The sequence below is a fragment of the Pecten maximus genome, chromosome 5 (genome assembly GCF_902652985.1).
Source record: "Pecten maximus chromosome 5, xPecMax1.1, whole genome shotgun sequence".
NCBI classification, from domain to species: Eukaryota; Metazoa; Mollusca; class Bivalvia; order Pectinida; family Pectinidae; genus Pecten; species Pecten maximus.
The window spans coordinates 10,403,035-10,426,398 of NC_047019.1; the positions used below are offsets into that span (position 1 = coordinate 10,403,035).

At 36.1% G+C, this 23,364-nt stretch overlaps 1 protein-coding gene across 2 annotated transcripts; it reads left to right on the forward strand.

Annotated features, from left to right (window-relative positions):
• The first annotated feature begins 2,260 nt into the window (after window positions 1–2,260).
• LOC117327118 lies at window positions 2,261–15,333 on the forward strand. Of its 2 annotated transcripts, none has more exons than XM_033883960.1 (8): window positions 2,261–2,498; window positions 3,235–3,385; window positions 4,808–4,883; window positions 6,241–6,375; window positions 10,336–10,445; window positions 11,233–11,672; window positions 12,749–12,919; window positions 14,624–15,333. In XM_033883960.1, exons 1-8 carry the CDS (start codon window positions 2,325–2,327, stop codon window positions 15,020–15,022), a joined length of 1,656 nt encoding a protein of 551 aa, XP_033739851.1. In that variant the 5' UTR covers window positions 2,261–2,324; the 3' UTR covers window positions 15,023–15,333. The 2 variants fall into 2 exon arrangements, with proteins under 2 accessions (XP_033739851.1, XP_033739849.1); XM_033883958.1 differs by having other exon boundaries at window positions 2,262–2,498; window positions 10,336–10,460.
• The last annotated feature ends 8,031 nt before the right edge of the window (window positions 15,334–23,364 follow it).

A 23,364-nucleotide genomic window follows, 5' to 3' on the forward strand; every position in this document is an offset into this window, starting at 1 on the left:
ATTATCATCCTTCTTTTAGAATAAACCGTAAGTAAACAAATAAATAATAAAAAAAAATCAATAAAAAAAATCTACCAATACGTACAATATCTATCTCGGTTGAGGAAATCCACAATAAAACATAGCACAGATATCTATCCCACTTCACCCCGTAACTTCCATTTGGAAAGCCGTAGGACCTGATACCCCTCATCCCCTTAAAACTTTCTAAAAGAACATTATCTGGCTTTACTAGTCATGCACTTACATACAGTACGTCACGGCGTATTCGGGATTTTTTTTTTTTTTTTTTAATTAATATTTTCAATGTTTCTGAATGATAAACCATTTCAAAATTTACTGGATGTTGATATACGTGTAACCTATATAGTGTGCGAGATATTCGTGTGTTTCTTTAATTGGTGATTTATTTTGACCGACGATAATATTTAGATATCAGCTACACGACTGCAACATGATATTATTAGATAGCGTTATCAGAGAGGGCGCGTTATCAGCATGCATAGTGCACAGCATGACTAATATACGTCTATTGTTATAATGTATAAAGCCATAATATCGAAATGTGTTGATAAACATAAGAAATAAAATAATGCATGTATATGCTATAAAAATATTCTCATTATTGAGCGAGATGAAACGTGGTCTACATTTACACTTGTATGTAATTATATATTTGATAATTTGAAAGAATCAACTTAAAAAAATGCACACTATTTTCACTGCTATATATTCCCAAATTAAGATAGAAAATCCTCAATGAATCTAATAAAAATGCGATTTTAATTATAAAGTATTGTGAAAAATCGGCTATTGTTAGAAAATGAAAATAATATTACACCTGTAGTGTAATGTAAACAAGGGGGCGTTTCTTGGTCATGTTTGCATTGAAACGACTTGAAATGGTTTTATAGAACCTACTGTTTTGCATATTTAATATTAAGATAAATAAAAATATATAATTACCTTTCTATCATTAAGTTTATATAATCCATAAATTCAATTTTCACTCCTCTGTCACGGCAATTTTCCAAAGTCCCGTGCTTTACCTGTATGTGAAACAGTGAAACAGGTGCGATGTAGCAGAGTAGTTCCCCTTACCGAGCTCTTCAGTGTTTGGCGCGCCATTTTGAATTTCAGTTGATACGGTTTGGATTAACAACACGTCTGTCGACGACATTGGCTGTTTTTGCGGCAGGTAATTTGGGTTTGATGCACAAGAGTAAACTATTCATGCAAATGATATTAGATAGGTCAACGTGTGCGATATCGAAAGGGGTCTAGATCGTTGATCAATATTTTGTTTATTGTTTATTTTTTCGTTCTTCAGCCTCAGGCGTTTGAAATCGAGATTTCTCGATTATCACCATCATAGGCCTAAACCTGTGATACATCACAGGCGTCTGAAGTTCTGACAGTAAACTGAGATATAATACCATAGAAAAAATACGAGTATCTACTATATCTTTTTTTATAGTAGATACTCTTATTTTTTCTATGGTATTATATCTCAGTTTACTGTCAGAACTTCAGACGCCTGTGGATACATGCTCTAGATCAGCTGTGTGACAGATATTGTATTTGCTATTAGTATATGCAGAGATGAAAATGTTCAGCCGATTGGCTGATTTCAGCCTTTTTGAGAATATCTGTAATGTAAACTTGTAATTTTTCCCATTGAAAATTAAAGATTGAGTAATCTGATTTTCAGCCGTTTTGTCCGTAGTCCATTTTCATCTCTGTATATGAGTATGACACAAGCTACGTCAAGCCATTCCTATATATATATGGCTGATTTTCATGATACTGGTTACTGTTTCGACTCATCGTCAGTTGATCATGATCGTCAGAGACCCAAGGTTGATTGCACTACGCTACACTTATAATTAGCTAGCGTATAGTGAAATCAAACATGGGTTTTCGACGATGTGTTCGACCTTATACAAGCAGTTTCTGATTGGCGACATGCTTCGTTAGTGACTTTTTGTATTTATGTTAGAGGATTCTAAATAATGTGCATGCATCGATGTGCTTTATAAAACCTTTCATGATATTTGAGAATTATTTTACCCGTAAATTTTGTGCTTGCAAAGTCTCTATTTGACACGTATTTATCCTTCAGATTTGTAAATGTCAATTTGAGCTTTAGAGTTGACTGATCGAAAGCCTTTAAAAATCTTAATCTAAGCATGTATTTGATTGAATTATATGACGTTATACACTACAGATGCATGTTGTTGTTTATATATATATAGGAAGCATCTTTTGAAGACATTCTTCTTTGTACCATATGCAGAAGATTTTGCCTGAAGTAACAGAGAAACATGGACGAAAAATCAGGTTTGGAGAGTTTTTTCATCAGACTCCGTAAGGTTGGCCTAGCAACAGAACGGGGTGTGGCAGAATTGACAGAGGACTTCGAAAAGAATACAAAACGGTGTCCTGCCAAAGCCATATTGAAACTGTCAGAATTGAAGAAGGAGGTGAAGGAGACAAAGGTATTTATATGTCAGCTGATCATGTGGTATATATATATATATATGCAACACGAGTGCCAGGTGGCTAGTATTAGTAAAATCACCTCAGTGAATTGATTACCAGCAATAATTATATATATACATGTAATTAAGTCCATATGTGATGCAGCTCAATTGAAATGCAGAAAAAATACTTTTTCATACCCTACATTATGCTCATTCCCCTGCTTTGGTCCGAAATTTGTGTTTGTTCCTGTACATGTTACAGTTTAAAAATGGTGATGGCTTTAACAACAGAAGAAGTAGCCAAAACAAAGGATGAATAAAAAAGTTTCGTAAAATGATATTGCCAACAGATAAAAAGAAATTGTTAACAGCACGTACTAGGCCAGGCGACTAACTTTTCCAATTAGTGCCTATAGCTAGCTAGATTTTATAACTTGGTAGCTAAATAGGCCATCTGGTACAAATATCCACTTTGAGCCCTAGCTGATCATAATGCGTAATGTTTTTCAGTGTTGGGGTAAATTTCACCTCAATTCTTAATTGTTGTTCATGATTTTCATATCCAAGAAAATACATGCACATACGGTCAATGTCAAGAGAGCAAGAAAGGAGTTCCACATTTATAATCAAAATACAATGCAGCATTAATGTTAAAAATTTGAATTTTTGCCTGAAATTCTCTGAAAGTTATCATTTAGCTTTGATAAGAATATATGTGTTTTTGATGTGTGTTGATCATGATATGATACAGGTGGATGTGAGGGGCAAGATGGAACACATGCAACAGACGGGAGAAGCATTTGATGAGTTCCTAGGCCTTTGTGGCTCCATGATAGCCAAACAACAAAAGGCAGTACTGGAGATTGAAACTTTCATGCAGCAGTATGGCTACACCCGAAGAGGTATCGTGTATGGTGCCATGTAACAAATAATAAATGTATGTTATTAAAACACCAAGTGGTGTTCGATGCAAAAGAAATTAAATTGATGGATTATTTCTAGTGAAGTCTACTGAGAAATTGATCAAACATGACAGACTGGCAATAAGACATATCAGGTACCAGGGATTTTCCTACACTAGAAACAGGGTCCGTTAAAAGAACCCATTCCCCTAAAAAATTTTTACTTTTGAATGATTAAGTATGATTTATATACAAAGACCTATTTTAAGGCAATTTTTAAAAATAAAAAACAGCTACAGATAACAAAATAAAATCAAAAATATTATAAAGGAAATATTCATCAAAGAATAACTGAAATGTGTATGAATTTCACTTTTTTGTGTGTTTCCCAATGTCACATTCTGTCGCGTAGAAATTCCCAATTCCAGTGTTTTTTTCAGGTAATTTTTTCAACAGCCTATGCCTTTTCAATTGGGAAAATAATTGCGGTGTTTGGTGAATTTGGGAAAATAGCAAATAATGACAAAATACTTGAATAAGTCAAAACAATTCAATGGACCCAGTTTAAAAATTGTAGAAAAATCTACAGGTGAGACAGCCTCATAAGCATGCACAGGTGAACTGAATGAGGAAGGGATGTAAAAGGCAGTTAAGTTTGACTATACGGCTACATGTATATTTAGCTGTTTAAATTGCATATAATCAGCTCGTATGGATATAGTCTTAGTTCTTTTATCTGTGTGGAAGGCATTTTTCAGAGGTTCCAGGGAACCATCAATCAAATATTAAAATATAATAGTAAGTGCCTCCGATCCGTCCCACACAGATCATCCTGGAGTAGCCCTTGGCTCGTTTCAGTTTTAAAACTAAGTCCATTTTCTGTGTTACTGGTAACTGTATTGCATACATACAAACTCGGGTCATATTTATTAAGTTGTTTTATCTTTTTAATGTCAATTAAATGTGTTGATTATTTAAGGTTGTGATATCTGTTCTACAAATTGTTTGTCTTCATTTTTTTTTTTTACAAAAGTGAGATCAGGATTTGTACCTTAGCTTCCAGATGGTGTGTGAGTTTACCCTTAGAAGAAGTATAAGATGATGGACTATCAACAGTGATTTTGTTTATCAGTTTAAATGTGGCTTTACATCAGGGGGAAAATACAGTTGAATTTTGGGAAATTGAAAAAAAAATTGAATGTATACTGTACATGGAAATTGTGAGGATGCAGGTAAGGTTGGATATGATTGGATAGTGGTGTATTATAAGTTTCATTCACTTTTTAAAGCATTTTCTTGTGTGTGTAAAACTCATACCTGGTATAAACCCCCTAACAGTCACATTTGATCAGCTGATCCTTAATATAATCAGGCAAACACTTAACCAGGAAATAATTATATGATGTTTTCTTTGGTTTATAGTCACTGAGAAACCCAAGGTAGAGGAAGAGGAGTTGGACATGGAGACCACGGACAGCACCAATGAAAGAAATACAGTGTATGCCTTCTTTTAAGTCTACTGCACCATTACCTTCCACAACATCCGTCTTTCCCCTGTTTGATATTTTCTGGGGGTTTTCAAGTCACCTGAGGTCTATTCTTGTAAAAGATTTACCCAACCAGATTAGAAAACACCCATGAAAGTGCTTAAGTAAAAACACTATCATTGTATACGTAATAAGTTGTGTTGCTCTCAGCACCCGCTATGTATATAATTTCTCTTACCGGATCCTGCCTTTGGATATACATTTTACTGGAATAGCCCTGAGACTTAATTGCCTTTTGTCTGTCATCAATGTGTAGTGCATCCACAGGGATTTTCCTACAATAGAAACATAGTCTGTTAAAAGGACCCATTCCCCTAAAAAGATCTTGTGAAAATTCCCAATTTGCCACTGAAAAATTCCCAATTTTGAAGTCACTTTTGAATGATTAAGTACTTTTTATCTACAAAGACCTATATACTAAGGTACTTTTGAAAAATAAAAATCAGCTATAGGTAACAAAATGAAATCAAAAATAATATAAAGGCAATATTCATCAAAATATCATCTTTCATTATGTTTCGGAACTTGGGTGAAATTTTGTACATGGCTTAATAAAAACACATTTAATAATAATACTGGTCATTTTGGAGTTTAAGCTTATCATTGTCCTGATCGAGTAATGTCTCGGAGTGAAAAAGGAATCTCATGTTATTGAGGAATAATCATTCTTGTTATTCTCCAAGTCACATGCAGTCATAAAGTACCATCTTGCAGGGGTTTCAGTGCTTTAACATTGGTAATCGTGACCATCAATCCCCGGATAAGCAAAACAAAATAATTCTTATCCTTTCCTTGGCCTCTTTAGCCACAACTATCAGAAGAAAAGTCTCCCACAGATTCCTGGTTCTCTCATAATTGTTCTCCGTAGGTTTTGATATCTTTATTTAAATTTTAAACCATACAAAGGAAAACTCGAGTAGATATAGTTACCTCCCTTTACTGGTGCTCCTTGTCTAGCTATATACCCATGACGTAAGATGGATTCTCAAGATTAAATGTCAGAAATTAAATATTCTTTCATGCAGAGAATTGTGGATATGTGGATTAGTCTCCCATTTGATGTTGTAAATGCAATATCAATTAAACAATTAGAATATAAACTTGATGGACATTGGAAAAATCAGCCACAAAAATACTATTTCATAGGGAAAATCAAGCTGTGAACTAAACAATTATTTATTATTTCAATAACTTTATTATCAGCTGACAATCAAAGGATGTACATATTTTATATATGCTGTCAGAATAAATTTATGTATCTATGTAAGATTGCCATCAATATTCAGTGAAATCTTAACTATGTTACAGGTGTACCCCACCCCCAAGTCGTGAGGAGACCCAGGACACGTCCAAGACACCCAAGACACCTGTGATGGAGCACATGAGACTTCAGTCCTACAAAATGAAGGCCACTACAGGCAACAACAATACAGCTATGTACAGGTCCCACACACTAAGTTCTTGTATACTAATTTATTATTGGTGGAATGTGTCGATGGCTGGAAAAACAAAAAGTCCATATGTCTTAGCTATTATCACTGTCGGATACCTGCGGCTGATTGCACTATGCTGATGATAAGGTATTACCTGTGGGTCAGCTCAATTAAAAAATCCTTGTTTCATTGATGTCACTCTATAAATAGAAACCAATCACCATGGCCCTTTAACCCTTTCCTAATAAAACTCTTTGCCATTGTTTGGAGTGATTACCTAATAAGTAGCAATGGCTATGCTCATGAAGGTTTGTACATTTTTGATTCTGAAATAAATAGATAAAAAACCTCTGGTGTTTTATAGTATTGTCCAGGACAGAATTGTGTTTGGGATTTAGAAATTTTCAGTGATGAGTTGGATTGCAATGATGTAGATAAAAACTGGAAGTTCTCTGATCGGATTTGATTATGATTTTCTTCACTTGAATCATTTCCATTATCATTCATGGTAAAACTACTTAAGTCAAAATACTCGCATTATAGACACTAGAGGAGAAATGATCCAAACATTTTTTTTCTTCTGTCTTTCTAAGTCCACATAGGCTGAAACTTACTCCTGATAACACTGGCTTTGATCACCACCTGTTTTGATTGTTAGATAGATATTTCTGTGAGACAGAGGAACACCAATGGTATTCTGCTGAAATAGATTAAAACTATTGATGATAAATTTCTTAAACATGTTTTTGAACCATGCTCACTTGCTGCCCTATTGTTGTTGAGATGCAGCTTCTATATTAAAGAGTATGCTGCCTTCAATACCATTGGCTAAAATTGCAATGTAGCCAATCAGATTGCCTCGATTGAAACAAGGAATTTTCACAAAGCTAACCCACAATGATAAGTGTGGTAAAGCATAATGCAATCGACTGTGGGTATCTAAAAATAAACTTCTATATGTTTGTACCAATTTAATGGGAACACAGATTGAGTGTGTCATTATAGGGTCACTGTGACTTACTTTTTATAATGTGGAGCCTCCAAATGCAATAATTATGTCAATGAAATTGTCTACATACATTGTAAATATATGAGACCTTCAAGACAATGTCTTGCATAATGTATCATGCATGACTCTGTTTGACTTGAGTAGATGTCTAATGATAGGAAGTGCAATCAACCTTACATGAAATAAGAAATGCAGTGCAGTCATTGTTCTAGTTTTCATGTCTAAGGGCCGGGTGATGATAGAAATTATGTGCTTGAGCTTCATCTTATAGTAGTGATGCGAATTGGATGAGATTCTCACCATCGATTATTTGGGATAATCGGATGACCTTGTCAGATCAATTATCAATTATAATCGGATTTTAAAAATCAGATTTAATCTGAAAATAAATTTCTAAAATGTGTCTCAGTTTTGCAAATGATATTTACAGGGATTTCCTACAATAGAAACAGGGTCCGTTAAAAGGAGTCATTCTTCTTTAAAAATCTTGTGAAAATACCCAATTTGCCACTGAAAAATTCTCAATTTCAAAGTCACTTTTCAATATTAAGTATGTTTTATATAAAAAGACCTATATGAAGGCAAATTTAAAGAATAAGAAAGCTATAGATAACAAAATGAAATCAAAAATAATATAAAGGCAATATTTATCAAAGAAAAACTGAATGAATTTCACTATTTTTGTTTTTCCCAATGTCATATTTTATTGGGTAGAAATTCCCAATTCAATGGACTCTGGCATGGATCCAGTTGAAAAAATGTAGGAAAATCCCTGATTTAGTAAGCATCATTGTTTTATTGTTTGTTAATATCAAGAGCAAAACAATCGATGAAAGCTTTGGTCTGCTGCAATTTTTTTGAGGTAGAAATAACAAAGATGACTAAATAGTAACTAGACAGATCATTACTTTGATTACGGAATTAGATAATACAAGTCCAACAACTACATAATAACTTCACTTCAAATTCAACTGTTGTGGTAATTGACGCATACATTATGTTTTTATGTAAATTAAATACCCTATGAATTTAATATCTATATTTCAACCACGTGTAGTGCAGACGCATTGACAATCGTCTACTCCTGATATCTTTATTCACATACGTTTTCGTGCATAAAAATTACACCCGGTGACCACCAAACTTCCTTGTTTGAAAGATCATATCTATATTTAAACATCAACATCGACACCAAACCTTGGCAAGCTGATACCAGGTTGATTGAACAAACAAACTTGTCTGCCATATTGTATAGTGCGCATGGGTCAGTCAGACGCTTTAGCGCTACTACAACCTGTCAAACAAGCGCGTTCAGGACCCAGTTGACTAATGAAGAAAACAATATCAGAGATTTAATCCGGAAACCCACTACAGAAATTCACTAATCAATTTTTGGATTTTATGATCGATGTCGCTAGAAATGTTTCTAATTGATTAATTTTCGATTATAATCAATGATCGGCCCACCGCTATCTTATAGTATAGAGGATTATGTTATCACCCTATCATTCATATCTGGTTTAAATCGAGTGGATTAGTCTCCCATTTGATGTTGTAAATGCAATATCAATTAAAGAATTAGAATATAAACTTGATGGACATTGGAAAAATCAGCCACAAAAATACTATTTCATAGGGAAAATCAAGCTGTGAACTAAACAATTATTTATTATTTCAATAACTTTATTATCAGCTGACAATCAAAGCATGTACATATTTTATATATGCTGTCAGAATAAATTTATGTATCTATGTAAGATTGCCATCAATATTCAGTGAAATCTTAACCATGTTACAGGTGTACCCCACCCCCAAGTCGTGAGGAGACCCAGGACACGTCCAAGACACCCAAAACACCTGTGATGGAGCACATGCGACTTCAGTCCTACAAAATGAAGGCCACTACAGGCAACAACAATACAGCTATGTACAGGTCCCACACACTAATTTCTTGTATACTAATTTATTATTGGTGGAATGTGTCGATGGTTGGAAAAACAAAAAGTCCATATGTCTAAGCTATTATCACTGTCGGATACCTGAGGCTGATTGCACTATGCTTATGATAAGGTATTACCTGTGGGTCAGCTCAATTAAAAAATCCTTGTTTCATTGATGTCACTCTATAAATAGAAACCAATCACCATGACCCTTTAACCCTTTCCTAATAAAATTCTTTGCCATTATTTGGAGGGATTACCTTAATAAGTAGCAATGGCTATGCTCATGAAGGTTTGTACATTTTTGATTCTGAAATAAATAGATAAAAAACCTCTGGTGTTTTATAGTATTGCCCAGGACAAAATTGTGTTTGGGATTTAGAAATTTTCAATGATAAGTTGGATTGCGATGATGTAGATAAAAACTGGAAATTCTGGTTTAATGCGAGTATTAAAATGCTGAAGTATTATAGTACAAAATATATTTATGAAATGGCCCTCTTTGTAGGGTCATATGAAGGTTTATAATTATCTACCTGAAGAAGTCATGTTCCCTTGGGGGAACATGACTGCTGAGGGTAGACAAACTATCACATCACCCTGCCAAGAGGACCATAAATTGCTTATTATACAGACAAAAAAGTGTAAGTTCAATCAAAACATTAAATAGACTTATTAATTTAATCACATTTTTTAATTGAGGATGGCAGTACATTGTACTAGTTATCTCCTCTTCATTTGCTGCATGAAACCTTCATTTGCTATTGTCTGCCTCTATGTTTGTTTACAAAACGAAACTGACAAGAACGACAACGAGATTCAGAGAGGTTGCCATGAGGGAAAGCGCTCCATGGGGATATGTTTTATTTCCCTGGCTCATGGACGCAGGGAAATGTGATGTTTTATTTCCCTGCAAAGTGATGCATTTCAGCTATAATCACAGGCACTGTTATAAACATGAGGTGTGATAATACATCTTCAGTATGGTTTTCAATGTGTATATATATGTATATATTTACAGTGTCCAGTCGATGAGCAGATCACACCAAGTTCCACAAGTGTTTGAACACAACGGCCTCATCATGACACCAAGTCTGATGGGGGACAAGAACCTTCCGTTACAGACCCCAGATACACACCAATTAAGTATGTGATTCTGAATGGCATAAACCAAACTTAGGTCAGAAAATTATTCTTTTTATGTAGAATAAGATTTTATATTTTTTATTTTCATCCTAATATCAACTGAAATCAGGTAGAGGTCCAAGAAACATGTGCTATTTTCATCTATTGATTGGACCTTGTGATTTTATGTTGATATCAGCTAGAGCCTTAACAAAAATTTTCAAGGCCTGTATTAACATCTTGCATGGGTTGTCGGATGGCATATTGGTAACACACTTGCATTTTACCTAGGAGACTGGGGTTCGATTCCCCGATCGGATGTGAAAAGGTATGGAGTCACCTGCCCGACCACATGGGTTTTCCCCGGGTACTGCGGTTGCGTTAATATAACTTGTTTCGAAATTGTTGTAAAATACAAAAAAAATTACATTTAACATCTTGCAGGTTCGTCAAAATTTATGCTTGAAATGTTACATTTTAATACAGACAAACTTGTTGTTTCTCATAAATGAACAGGCCCCAAGTCTGCACAGCCATCAATATATGATATGAGTTATTATTGCTACACTTACATGAGTGACCCATTTAGGTTCTACAAGTTGTGGGTGGTAAATTAGACCAACATTGGGAAGATGTTTTTACTGGAATAGCCCCATCCCAGTGAAACTAAAAAAGCAATAATGGTTTTAACTTTAGGAAATTGACTATTGTCGTCAATGTATAATTAATATAATTTGTCCAAAGTATTCAATATACATACCGTATATATATGTTGTTTAATTAAATGTTGCAGACCAGTATGGCAGTCCATATCCCTTGTGGAGCCCTGCCCAGTCTGACATGCCAAGTCATCGAAAGATACCACGGCTTGACCTGGACAACCACACATCTGTAGATCTCACTAGCCCTGAGATTCAGACACCATGTATGCGACGTCTTGCTCAGATGTCCAATGCTTGTAATCCAGATGTCCAGAAGTTGTCCAAGGCAGTGTCCGAACAAATGATGGCCTGTAGCCCAACAACACCCAAGTTTCAAACGCCCAACCTTAAAAACTTACTGTTGAAAAAAAACACATCTGTCCAGAAAGCCTACCCTCAATCGAATCCTGGGATTGGTGTGAAGAATCTGGTCCAGTCCGATGCCATTGACCTAAGTGTGAGGACTCCACCCATCTCGAGGATATATACAACGGAGACACCTAAAACTCCAGAAATGACCTGTGACCTCTCGGTATGGAAGGAATTCCCTTATTGTCTATTGATTATTTACAACTTGATTGTAATTGTTCTTCTTTCTCCAGTCTGTTTATCTACTATTGCCTGGTGTTGGTAATCAAATGATTGTTAACTTTTGTCAGTCTGTTCATTCACTATTTACACTGTGTGGGCAGGATCTTACCTCACGGAGTCATTATGTGTACTTTATAGGTCACCTGTCACAAAGTCTCCAGTGACCATCCTAACGGCCTTTTGTCTGTCGTCATGGGTCCTCCATTGAAATTTTGCACAACCTTCCATGGGCAAAGGTCAACCAAAATTGTGAATTATATGGTCTGTCGTCATGCGCCAGCAGTTCTGAAACTGTAAATAATTTACATTTTCGACTTCTTTTTAGAAACCAAAATTGTGAATTATATGATGCCCCCTCCCCCAAGGGGTCAAATTGGCTGAAATTTCAAAAATGTTCTTCTCAAGATCAAAATAAGGTAGAATTAAATACTTTTTTTTTGACTATCATTTGTTTGATTTCTATTGGAATTGATGTCAACTTGGTAAACATTATCAGCATTAGAAGGCAATTTGATGGAATGCAAATGTTGGGCCAACTGAACCCCAGGGGCTGATGGGCGCGGTCTAAAAGGGTCAAATTGACAGAAATATTTTAAAACTCGGATGACAGTTAAGGCCTATGGGCCTCTTGTTCTTATCATATCACTAATTGCTATTCTTTCAGTCTGTCTTTTTATTTATCTATAGAAACAAAAACTATTGTTGCATTAAAATCTTCCCAGTACAATCGATTACATTTTAGAGTATTTGTACACGGCTGCTTTTAGTGTATCATATCTTAAGTTATTACAGTTTAACATTAGGGATTGAAACATTTACAAAAAATCACTTGGGCTGGTTACAGGCCTTTGCAATGCAAAATCCACCAACAATTATCACTTGAAAATGAATAAAGGCTAATTAATCTCTTAACAGAAGTAATTTCCAGAACTGTTGTCTTTCTTCAGCTGTTGAACATGAATATGTTGTTTTATATGGAGTTAACTAACCTAGACACCAATATTTGATTTTCTACAGAAATTACGACAGCTGGCAAATAATACCTTCAACTATGAGCCAATAGCCTTTTCCAGTATATCAAAGTATGAAAACTCCCAGAAGAGCGGTATCTCAAAACCTCCCAATCTCTCCTTCCTCCAATCACAGCCGGACATGCCCAAAACACCAGAACTTACACACAACTTTCAGGTATGTATTTTTGTCTCTCCCGAGATAAAAATTATTATGTAACTTTTACATTTTCACTTAAAATTTGCATTTATATCAGTCATTTAATGTTATTTCATTAGTCATGCTCTTCATTTGTTGAATATTATCTAGATTTTATGGGCCAGTAAAAATATAAAACTTAAGGAGAACTGGACTTCAACTTTCTTAGAAAATACATATGTACCTTTTTTCCAACCAAATGAAACCTGTAATATAGTTACATTGCATTTTGCATATATCTCAACCCATGATATTGGTTTAAGTGCTATAACTTTTATTTTTTGGTGTTTTTGGATAAGAAAATCTCAGGTTTTGAAAAATTGTTATAATACCGTATCTCCAAACGTCATAAGAATTAGTCTGTAGTCAAATCACACTTTCTTCTCACTTCATATTTTTGGGGTAAAATAAATGTCTATAACAAAATGTATATGATGCTTGCGTACTTTACCAAAAACAATCAGAAATTTTAGTGTTTCTTTTTTTTACAGAGTTATTGCCCTTTAATGATAATATTATTGGACCATGTGAACATGATAACTTGAGGAAGATCAAGCTAGTTATATGAAACTCTGTATGCAGCATTGTATTAATAATGATTTTGAATGGGTTCGCAAACGGAGATTATTCAATCCTAAGTTATTGTCCTTTGAAAATATATTATTATTGGACCTTGTAAACATGATAACTTGGAATACATATGTTAACCAAGATTCCTTTGTTATATCTTTGAAACCGTTGTGACCCCTATCCCATATTAAACCAAATGTAGCATTGATGGACATCAAGAGATAAGCAAAATCATGATGGAAAAAGAGGCCCAGGGGTATTTCTCCACCCAAAGCGACTTAGTTTCTTTAAACTTCCTTTCTTGGTAAGCGATACAGGCCTCCTGGGCCTCTTGTTTGTCCCTGTGAAGATGATAGCTTGAGTAAGTGTTAACCAAGATTTATGAAACTTTCAACGCTCAATGCCCATGCTTTATTTAGATATCTGAGCCATCTCCAAAGAACCAGTTTCTGTTCATGTCATGTTAAGGCCCATGGAGCGCGTTCTTTTAGTTTCTAAAAGACATACGAAAACAGATAATACAGAATAGGCAAGACATAAAATATATGCACTTCCTTTTTAGCTTGTTTCCTTCAAAGAAGAGGGAGAGCTAAATAATGTTGTCACCTTGGTGTCGGATAGGCCGTCGGTTTTCCAACTTTTAGTTTTTGGTACAGGTGTTGAAAGGCATTAACACATCATTTTATACTAGGGTACATGGGGGGGGGGGGGGGGGACGCTTTTTGACATATTTTTGACTTCAACATTTCTTGCATTTTTGAAGAGATTATTCAGCTATTTATGAATGGTGACAATAAAGGTTGATTATCACAAATTAATCTGTCAAGTACACAACATCAATCTTATTTATTCATTATTTTCATTGATTGACAAACATTTGAGACGAGCTATGCTATTCTACAACTTTTTTTTCCCTTTCTCTCTCTCTCTCAACACAGGTGAGCAATGCAGGCCCTCTAGATGTGGTCCTCCTGTTTAGCACAATCTTCTTGCATCTTTTATGGTGTATTTATCGTAAACTGATGAGAAATATTTCAAAATAATTTCTGTCTTATTTAATTTCTTGCTTTTATTAAGTTGCTAGAACATTAACAGAACTTTTATTTCTTCTAGTCCTTCCGGTCACTCTCACATACAACAGTACCTAAGTTTGAGTCACTGGCGGAGAGGCTTGGCCAGAACATGCCTAGCGTGACCCCACCCACACCAGATATGCTTACTACACGGCTGGATCAATTGAAGGCACAGCAGAGTTCTCAGAAACCACATGATATGCCCAAGTTCGAGTCCCTGGCAGAGAGGCTTGGTCAGAATCAACCTAGCATGACCCCACCCACACCCGATATGCTAACTACAAGGCTCGACCAACTGAAGGCAGAGCAAAGCTACAAGCGAAACAATCCGTATGGCTCGCTGTCATCACAGGGTGACCTTGACTCTCCCCAGCTCCTCGGCACATACAAATTCAGGACCAAGTACACTTCTAAGGAAAATATGCCACCTCAACACTGAACTGTCTCGTGAAATACAATCAAATGTATGCGACAGATGTGTCATATTATGGTAGAGGTTCACAGAAGACACAAGCAATGTCCTGAACCTGATAACAATTTAGTCATTATTATACTACTGGTAAACAAAGGTCTCCCCCTGTTAGGAGTTTGTCCTGCCTGTGTAATACACAGGAATGTTCAGCTGCATGGATAAATGTTTTAGTTTCTTTTTACAATGGGCACACTAACTTATGAAGGAGTTTGTTTTCTCACCAGAGAATATGTGACTGTTCATTTAGTATTATGTCTTATTAAATATATAACTGCTAATTTTATTTGTTCTCTGTTCCACCTCCGATCTTTTCATCCAGTGCAGGCAGTTCAATATCGATACTTCATATCCTTTCTGTACCAAGATCTGGTGACAAGTGTATACACAGTCAAAATGTGTGGTATAAGTGTGATTTTCAAAAAACATAGGTCGAAGTACTATTCTTTCTGGTATTTATTATATTATTAGTTCATATGTCTCTTTTAACATCTGGTGGGATTCTGTAATACCGATGGGATAATAAGTATATACATGTAACCCTGGTAAATACTAGCCGTGATATACTGCACTGCTAGAGATATCTTCTCTGTAGCTCGATCGGTTGTGTGTAAGATTAGTAAGCCAGAGGTCCCAGGGTCAATCCCTAACGGAGGCAGTGATTTAGATTTAATTAATCATGCGCTCTGTTACATATGTATACATACTCTTTCTTATTCCTAAATTTTACGAGTTACAATGGAACCTGTATGTTGACTGGAATTCTGTCTTTATATTTACATGTATGTCTATTAATGAATGAATGACATGCACCTGTGCAAGTATTGTATATTTTTTTCTAACTTCACCATAATTTTACATCAAAACGGTCCATAAGTCCATAAGTACACATCCTGCACCCTTCTCTTTTGATGTATACACATGTAATCATCATAGGTCTCGACATGATAAAATGACAATTGAGTGTCAGAAATATTGGGGATGTTTTCTGAATTTTCACACATTGTGGATTTATTTGTTCATGAAATCCAAATTTGTTGAGGTCAATTTTAGAATTGAGTTAAGTTAACAAGATGCCCATGGGTCTTAACAGTCATCTGACTCTAAAGAACCTTGTACTATTGTAGTATACATACTCGGTAGCAAGTATAGTGGCACTGTAGGCCATGGCAGCCATAAGTAGAACTTGATTAGAAGTTTGAAGGAGGTGTTGTTCAGGAAGAATGATTTTGGCGTTGTAGATTTCAATGATAATTGTTACCAATCCAACTACCAATATATACAACCATAGAAACATATCCCTGTCGGAGTCACAGCAAATATTAAACGGTGAAAAAATTTTTTGTACATTCCGAGTGTACACGATTTTTTTTCACCGTTTAATATTTGCTGTCATTATTGAAACTTGTTTTGCTAGTGCTGGAAAACTGGACTGAAGTTATTGATAATGGCGGGCAGATAGATGTAGTCTACATGGACTTCATGAAAGGTACCTCACCGTCGACTCATACAAAAACTGAAAGCATATGGAATAAGCACAAGTGTAACAAATTGGATTGAGGATTTCTTGAAAAATAGAACACAGAAAGTGATTATGAATGGAGCAGCGTCGAATACCTATCCAGTACAAAGCGGAATACCACAAGGCAGTGTTTTAGGCCCTATACTTATTGTCATCTATATAAACAACTTGCCAGAAGTTCCATGTTCAGCATCTCCACTTTTTGCAGATGATACAAAATTGTATAGAGATATAAGGAACAATGATGATATCAAACAGCTACAAGATGACTTAGAAGCACTGCAAATCTGGTCTAAAAATTGGTTACTGAAATTCCATCCTAAGAAGTGTAAAGTCTTGTCTGTCAAACCCAAGTCAACAAGAAAATACAACATGCTAGGGGAAAATGGTCAGGAAATAGAATTGGAAAATGTCAGCGAAGAAAAAGATATTGGAGTCACTGTAGATGGGAATTTAAATTTTAGAACTCATATTGAGTTAGTTGTAAACAAAGCCAATAGCATCGTGCCTCTAGCGTGTGGAATCCATATAAGATTAAGGATATCGACCTAGTGGAGAATGTGCAAAGAAGAGCTACCAAACTCATACCAGGATTTAAAAACTTAACTTATATGGAGCGTTTGAATAGACTAAAGCTTCCAACTCTGAAACATCGCCGAACACGAGGGGACTTAATAAACACTTTTAAAATCGTAAAAAATATTTATGATAATAGAGTAACTGGGGGAATACTACAGATGGAGGAAACCAGAAGAACAAGAGGTCATTCTTACAAACTTTTCAAAAGAAGCTGTTAAACTGATATTAGGAAGAACTTTTTTAGTTTTCGCGTAGTGGATATTTGGAACAACCATCCACAACATGTTATTAACTCTGAAAATGTACTGCAATTTAAAATAAGACTTGATGAGCACTGTAAAAATATGAACATTTCATTTTAATTTAATTTAATGCATGCATTATTATAGGATAATCAATATATTGTATATATTCAAGCCTGTGACACTGAAACGGCAAATTACTATATATCGTATGTATTTCTGATATGGATATAGAGGCTAGTAGCCTGCGTCCATAATTATTCCTATTAAATCCTATTGTTTTATCGAAGTCGGTGAAGTCGTGAAAAAACCTCTAGATTTCTTGAGTATGTGCAGATTGAGAAGAGCTTTTACTCTCTGAACTTAATTTTTTGGTCGAGTTAAGGCGGGTCTTTAATTTATCAGAATTCGAGATAATGAAATTTGACTGCAGCTTGAAAATGAATACTCAATCTACAAATGTAAAGGTAAGGTGTGGTTGAGCAGTATCTAATACCTGTAAACTGTTACAAACAAAATTTAAGTTTGCAGATATTAAATACAAGAATTCTATGGAAGTGGATGTGTCACCTGTTCAGCATTTTGGGTGATTACAAAGGAAGTGATAAAATTTAAATATACATATATTACTCGGTACAAATACAACAGGAAATTCAAATCCATATCTTCGGATCACCAACACATAGTGTATTTGATACATTGTGCTAATAAATAGATATATAACTTAGCAACACAAATGACGAAGGAAGACATTACTTTTTGACTCGTGCACTGACCGGGCCTCGAACTCAAGATCTATGGCACCCAATCGCCTAGCCAGAAATACCCGCAGCTTGTACTGCTGCGCCACAAAAGCTGCGGGTATTTCTGGCTAGGCGATTGGGTGTCGTCTGCAGAAATTAAGAAGCACATGGGGCTTTTCACTTAGCAGTAGTTTGGTTTTCTTCAATGGCTTTTACTGTTAAGGCCTTTCGGAGAGCTCATCATCCGATATAAAACCAAGCTCTCCTTAGCTTCATTACCACTGTTTAAGTCGATATGAAGCATAACATTTTCTGTTTTAACTAAAATTATTGCCCAGAAACACCTTTTCTTTTTTTAGTGACCTTGACCTTTCACCTCCGCACCCAAAATGCAACCCAAGCAAGCCATATTGGTAAGGAAGATCTGTATGAAATTTGAGCTTGATCAGCACAAGGAAATTAAAGTCGAGTTATCTCTTGCGCAAACGCTGCTACCACCGATATTGTGAACCCTATATGTCTCCTGCTTTTGCAGGCAAAACAAACATTTGAAGTTTAATTGTATGTGGAGGTCCATGCTAACCGACACAAATGCCAGGCAATGACATATTGTTAACTTGAAGTAGAAAAAATAAGGTAAGAAGAAAATATGTTGTAATTTAATTTATTCCTGTTTTGAAGATGCCAAAGGTACCATTACTACATACTGTAAATCACTCAAATTTTGCGAATACTTCATTTTACGAAACTACCTGGTCAGATATATTTGTGAATATATTATCCCGCAAATGCTGGTCTAGAAATGCAAGACTTATACGGATAACCAATAGTTTGGTTGATGGACTCTACTCATCTATTAACACAAATAGGAATCATACGCAAAATATAAGCTATTTACAGTAACCAGTCTGAGAATACATAAATTCATAATTGTATAAAAACATACCGTATACAGTACAATTGATGGGGAAATAGATACACACATATGTATAGCGAAAGAAGTGGGACTTCAGAAATACCTATGAAATAATTTATATTGTACATTTCTTTCTTGAGTGTATGGTGTTGATTGTCTTTGAATAAAATGGGCAAAAGGGTCTGCATGACTCATCTGAAAATAATACTTTTTTTTTTTTTCACATAATGTGGTATCTATGACAAATGATTAATAGAATCTTTCACCCCTTGGGGGTGGGACGGGAATCTCAACCCGAGGGGGAAGATTCTTAAGTTGCCAAACAAGAGGCTTGTCGAGTGTTTTGCAGCCAAAGTATCTTACCCCAAGGGTTTTGATTCCCCTGTTTCAATTTCATTGGGGTGAATGATTATTTTCTCTTACCCTGTTTACCCTCTTATGTATCTAATATGGACGTTACATCAATGCAAGGAAATGCTGACGTGACATGGTTGAATTGTCTATGTGACGTCATTGTATCGTCGTCGTGACGTCATGTTATTGTTGATATGACGAAAGCCTTTGTAGCTTGTCTCAACCTAGATCGATGTAAGAGAATCTCACACAGGTAAAATTGTGGATATCCCTGTCCAGGTAACGGAAAGATTTAACATGGCGTTTGTACAAATACCGGTACAATGATATGCATTACAGAGGAAATCTTATAAATAACTGATGAGGAAATAATCAAATGTACATGATATGCAAAAATATTGGCTAACAAAAAGAAAAGTAAATTTAATTTGCTCGATTCAAACTTGTTGAACACAATAAATGTGGAGTCCATATATATGTACAGTATATGTAGTATACAATAGCAAACAATGTCATATTTTGATCGTCATTGAAAGGGCAAAATACAATATACATGTATGAGAAAAAAACTTAACATTTTTATTATGAAAGCTTTGACACCTTGCATAATATGATATTATACACACACAACTTATCACATTCCATAAAGACTCTGCAGGAATGTAAATTTCAGATTTTAAGAGTTGTACCGATTTCATTTACAATCACAGTTTGGTTTCAGATATAAAACATCACATACTTTAAAGCACTCATTTGTATACATGTATATGGATTTCACAGAGATAGTCAGTAATATAACTTCACTAACCAAACTAAAATTTTTTTATTAGTATTCAGCATGAAAAATATTCAAAATAATTCAAATACTACATGATTCATGAAGTAACCGACATGCCTGTGTATAAAGATGGACAGTCTCCATTTCTCACTCCATGTTTAATATCAGATAAAATTCATCTCAATTAAAGTGATGTTTTAGGAGTGTGTTTTTTACGCTAGTTCCTGTAGATCAAGCTTGCCTAAGTCTGAGGACTGCCACTATATAGCTAGTATAAGTATTCCCCGTAGCGTGCCTAAGTCTGAGGACTGTGACTATCTAGTAGTGTTCCCCTGTAGCATGGCTAAGTCTGAGGGCTGTGACTATCTAGTAGTAGGATTCCCCTGTAGCGTGCCTAAGTCTGAGGACTGTGACTATCTAGCTAGTATAAGTATTCCCCGTAGCGTGCCTAAGTCTGAGGACTGTGACTCTAGCAAGTAGGATTCCCCTGTAGCGTGCCTAAGTCTGAGGGCTGTGACTATCTAGTAGTAGGATTCCCCTGTAGCGTGCCTAAGTCTGAGGACTGCCACTATCTAGCTAGTATAAGTATTCCCCGTAGCGTGGCTAAGTCTGAGGACTGTGACTCTAGCAAGTAGGATTCCCCTGTAGCGTGCCTAAGTCTGAGGGCTGTGACTATCTAGTAGTAGGATTCCCCTGTAGCGTGCCTAAGTCTGAGGGCTGTGACTATCTTGTAGTAGGATTCCCCTGTAGCGTGCCTAAGTCTGAGGGCTGTGACTCTAGCTAGTAGGATTCCCCTGTAGCGTGTCTAAGTCTGAGGGCTGTGACTATCTAGCTAGCAGTATTCCCCTGTAGCGTGCCCGAGTCCAAGGGCTGTGACTCTAGCTAGTAGTGTTCCCCTGTAGCGTGGCTAAGTCTGAGGGCTGTGACAATCTAGCTAGCAGTATTCCCCTGTAGCGTGCCTAAGTCTGAGGGCTGTGACTATCTAGCTAGTATAAGTATTCCCCTGTAGCGTGCCTAAGTCTGAGGACTGTGACTATCTAGCTAGTAGGATTCCCCTGTAGCGTGCCTAAGTCTGAGGGCTGTGACTATCTAGCTAGTAGGGATTCCCCTGTAGCGTGCCTAAGTCTGAGGGCTGTGACTATCTAGTAGTAGGATTCCCCTGTAGCGTGCCTAAGTCTGAGGGCTGTGACTATCTAGTAGTAGGATTCCCCTGTAGCGTGCCTAAGTCTGAGGACTGTGACTATCTAGCTAGTAGGATTCCCCTGTAGCGTGCCTAAGTCTGAGGGCTGTGACTATCTAGTAGTAGGATTCCCCTGTAGCGTGCCTAAGTCTGAGGGCTGTGACTCTAGCTAGCAGGGATTCCCCTGTAGCGTGCCTAAGTCTGAGAACTGCAACTATCTTTATACTAGTACGTAGCATTTACTTATATCTACATTTCAATCCAGGACATAATACAAGTTCGTTAAAATCTCACTCTTCCTAATTCTACTATAAATGGATACAATTGATAATGCTGTTAGTATTAAAGGAATAGGAAACACATACTTAGTGAATACTGTATTCCACCTAAAAAGCACACTATGCCCTTACGAAAACACTTAAGATTTGAGCCTAGTAAAACCATATACAGGGAAAAGTTTCATGTGAAATTTAAGTAGAACAAGAGATCCCAGAGGGATCTTGGCGCCCACCATTGAATGCAAGATGGCTGCCTGTCGGCCATGTTGTTTTCAGATTGGTCTCAAAACGCAATATGCAATACAAGGGACCAAGGGGAACCTACTTATGAAATTTGAGAAAGATCCATTCAGTACTTTGAGAAATAGAGATAACAAACTTCAATTGTCAAAATCCAAGATGGCGGTCTGTCGGCCATATTGTTTTCCAATTGATCTCAAAATGCAATAAGCATAACGAGGCACCAAGGGGAACCTCCATATGAAATTTGAGAAAGATCCCTTCAGTACTTTCTCAGAAATAGCGATAACAAACTTCAATTGTCAAAATCCAAGATGGCTGCCTGTCGGCCATGTTATTTTCAGATTGGTCTCAAAATGCAATATGCATAACTAGGCACCAAGGGAAACTTACAGATGAAATTTGAGAAAGATCCCTTCAGTACTTTCTCAGAAATAGTGATAACAAACTTCAATTGTCAAAATCCAAGATGGCTGCCTGTCGGCCATGTTGTTTTCGGATTGGTCTCAAAACGCAATATGCATAACTAGGCACCAAGTGGAACCTTCATATGAAATTTGAGAAAGATCCCTTAAATACTTTCTCAGAAATAGTGATAACAAACTTCAATTGTCAAAATCCAAAATGGCTGCCTGTTGGCCATGTTGTTTTCAGATTGGTCTCAAAACGCAATATGCATAACTAGGCACCAAGGGAAACCTACATATGAAATTTCAGAAAGATCCATTCAGTACATTCTCAGAAATAGCGATAACAAACTTCAATTGTCAAAATCCAAGATGGCTGCCTGTCGGCCATGTTGTTTTCTGATTGGTCTCAAAACGCAATATGCATAACTATGCACCAAGGGGAACCTTCATATGAAATTTGAGAAAGATCCCTTCAGTACTTTCTCAGAAATAGCGATAACAATCTTCAATTGTCAAAATCCAAGATGGCTGCCTGTCGGCCATGTTGTTTTCCGATTGGTCTCAAATCGCAATATGCATAACCAGGCACCAAGGGGAACCTTCATATGAAATTTGAGAAAGATCCCTTCAGCACTTTCTCAGAAATAGCGATAACAAACTTCAATTGTCAAAATCCAAGATGGCTGCCTGTCGGCCATGTTGTTTTCAGATTGGTCTCAAAACGCAATATGCATAACTAGGCACCAAGGGGAACCTTCATATGAAATTTGAGAAAGATCCCTTCAGTACTTTCTCAGAAATAGCGATAACAAACTTCAATTGTCAAAATCCAAGATGGCTGCCTGTCGGCCATGTTGTTTTCAGATTGGTCTCAAAACGCAATATGCATAACTAGGCACCAAGGGGAACCTTCATATGAAATTTGAGAAAGATCCCTTCAGTACTTTCTCAGAAATAGCGATAACAAACTTCAATTGTCAAAATCCAAGATGGCTGCCTGTCGGCCATGTTGTTTTCAGATTGGTCTCAAAACGCAATATGCATAACTAGGCACCAAGGGGAACCTTCAT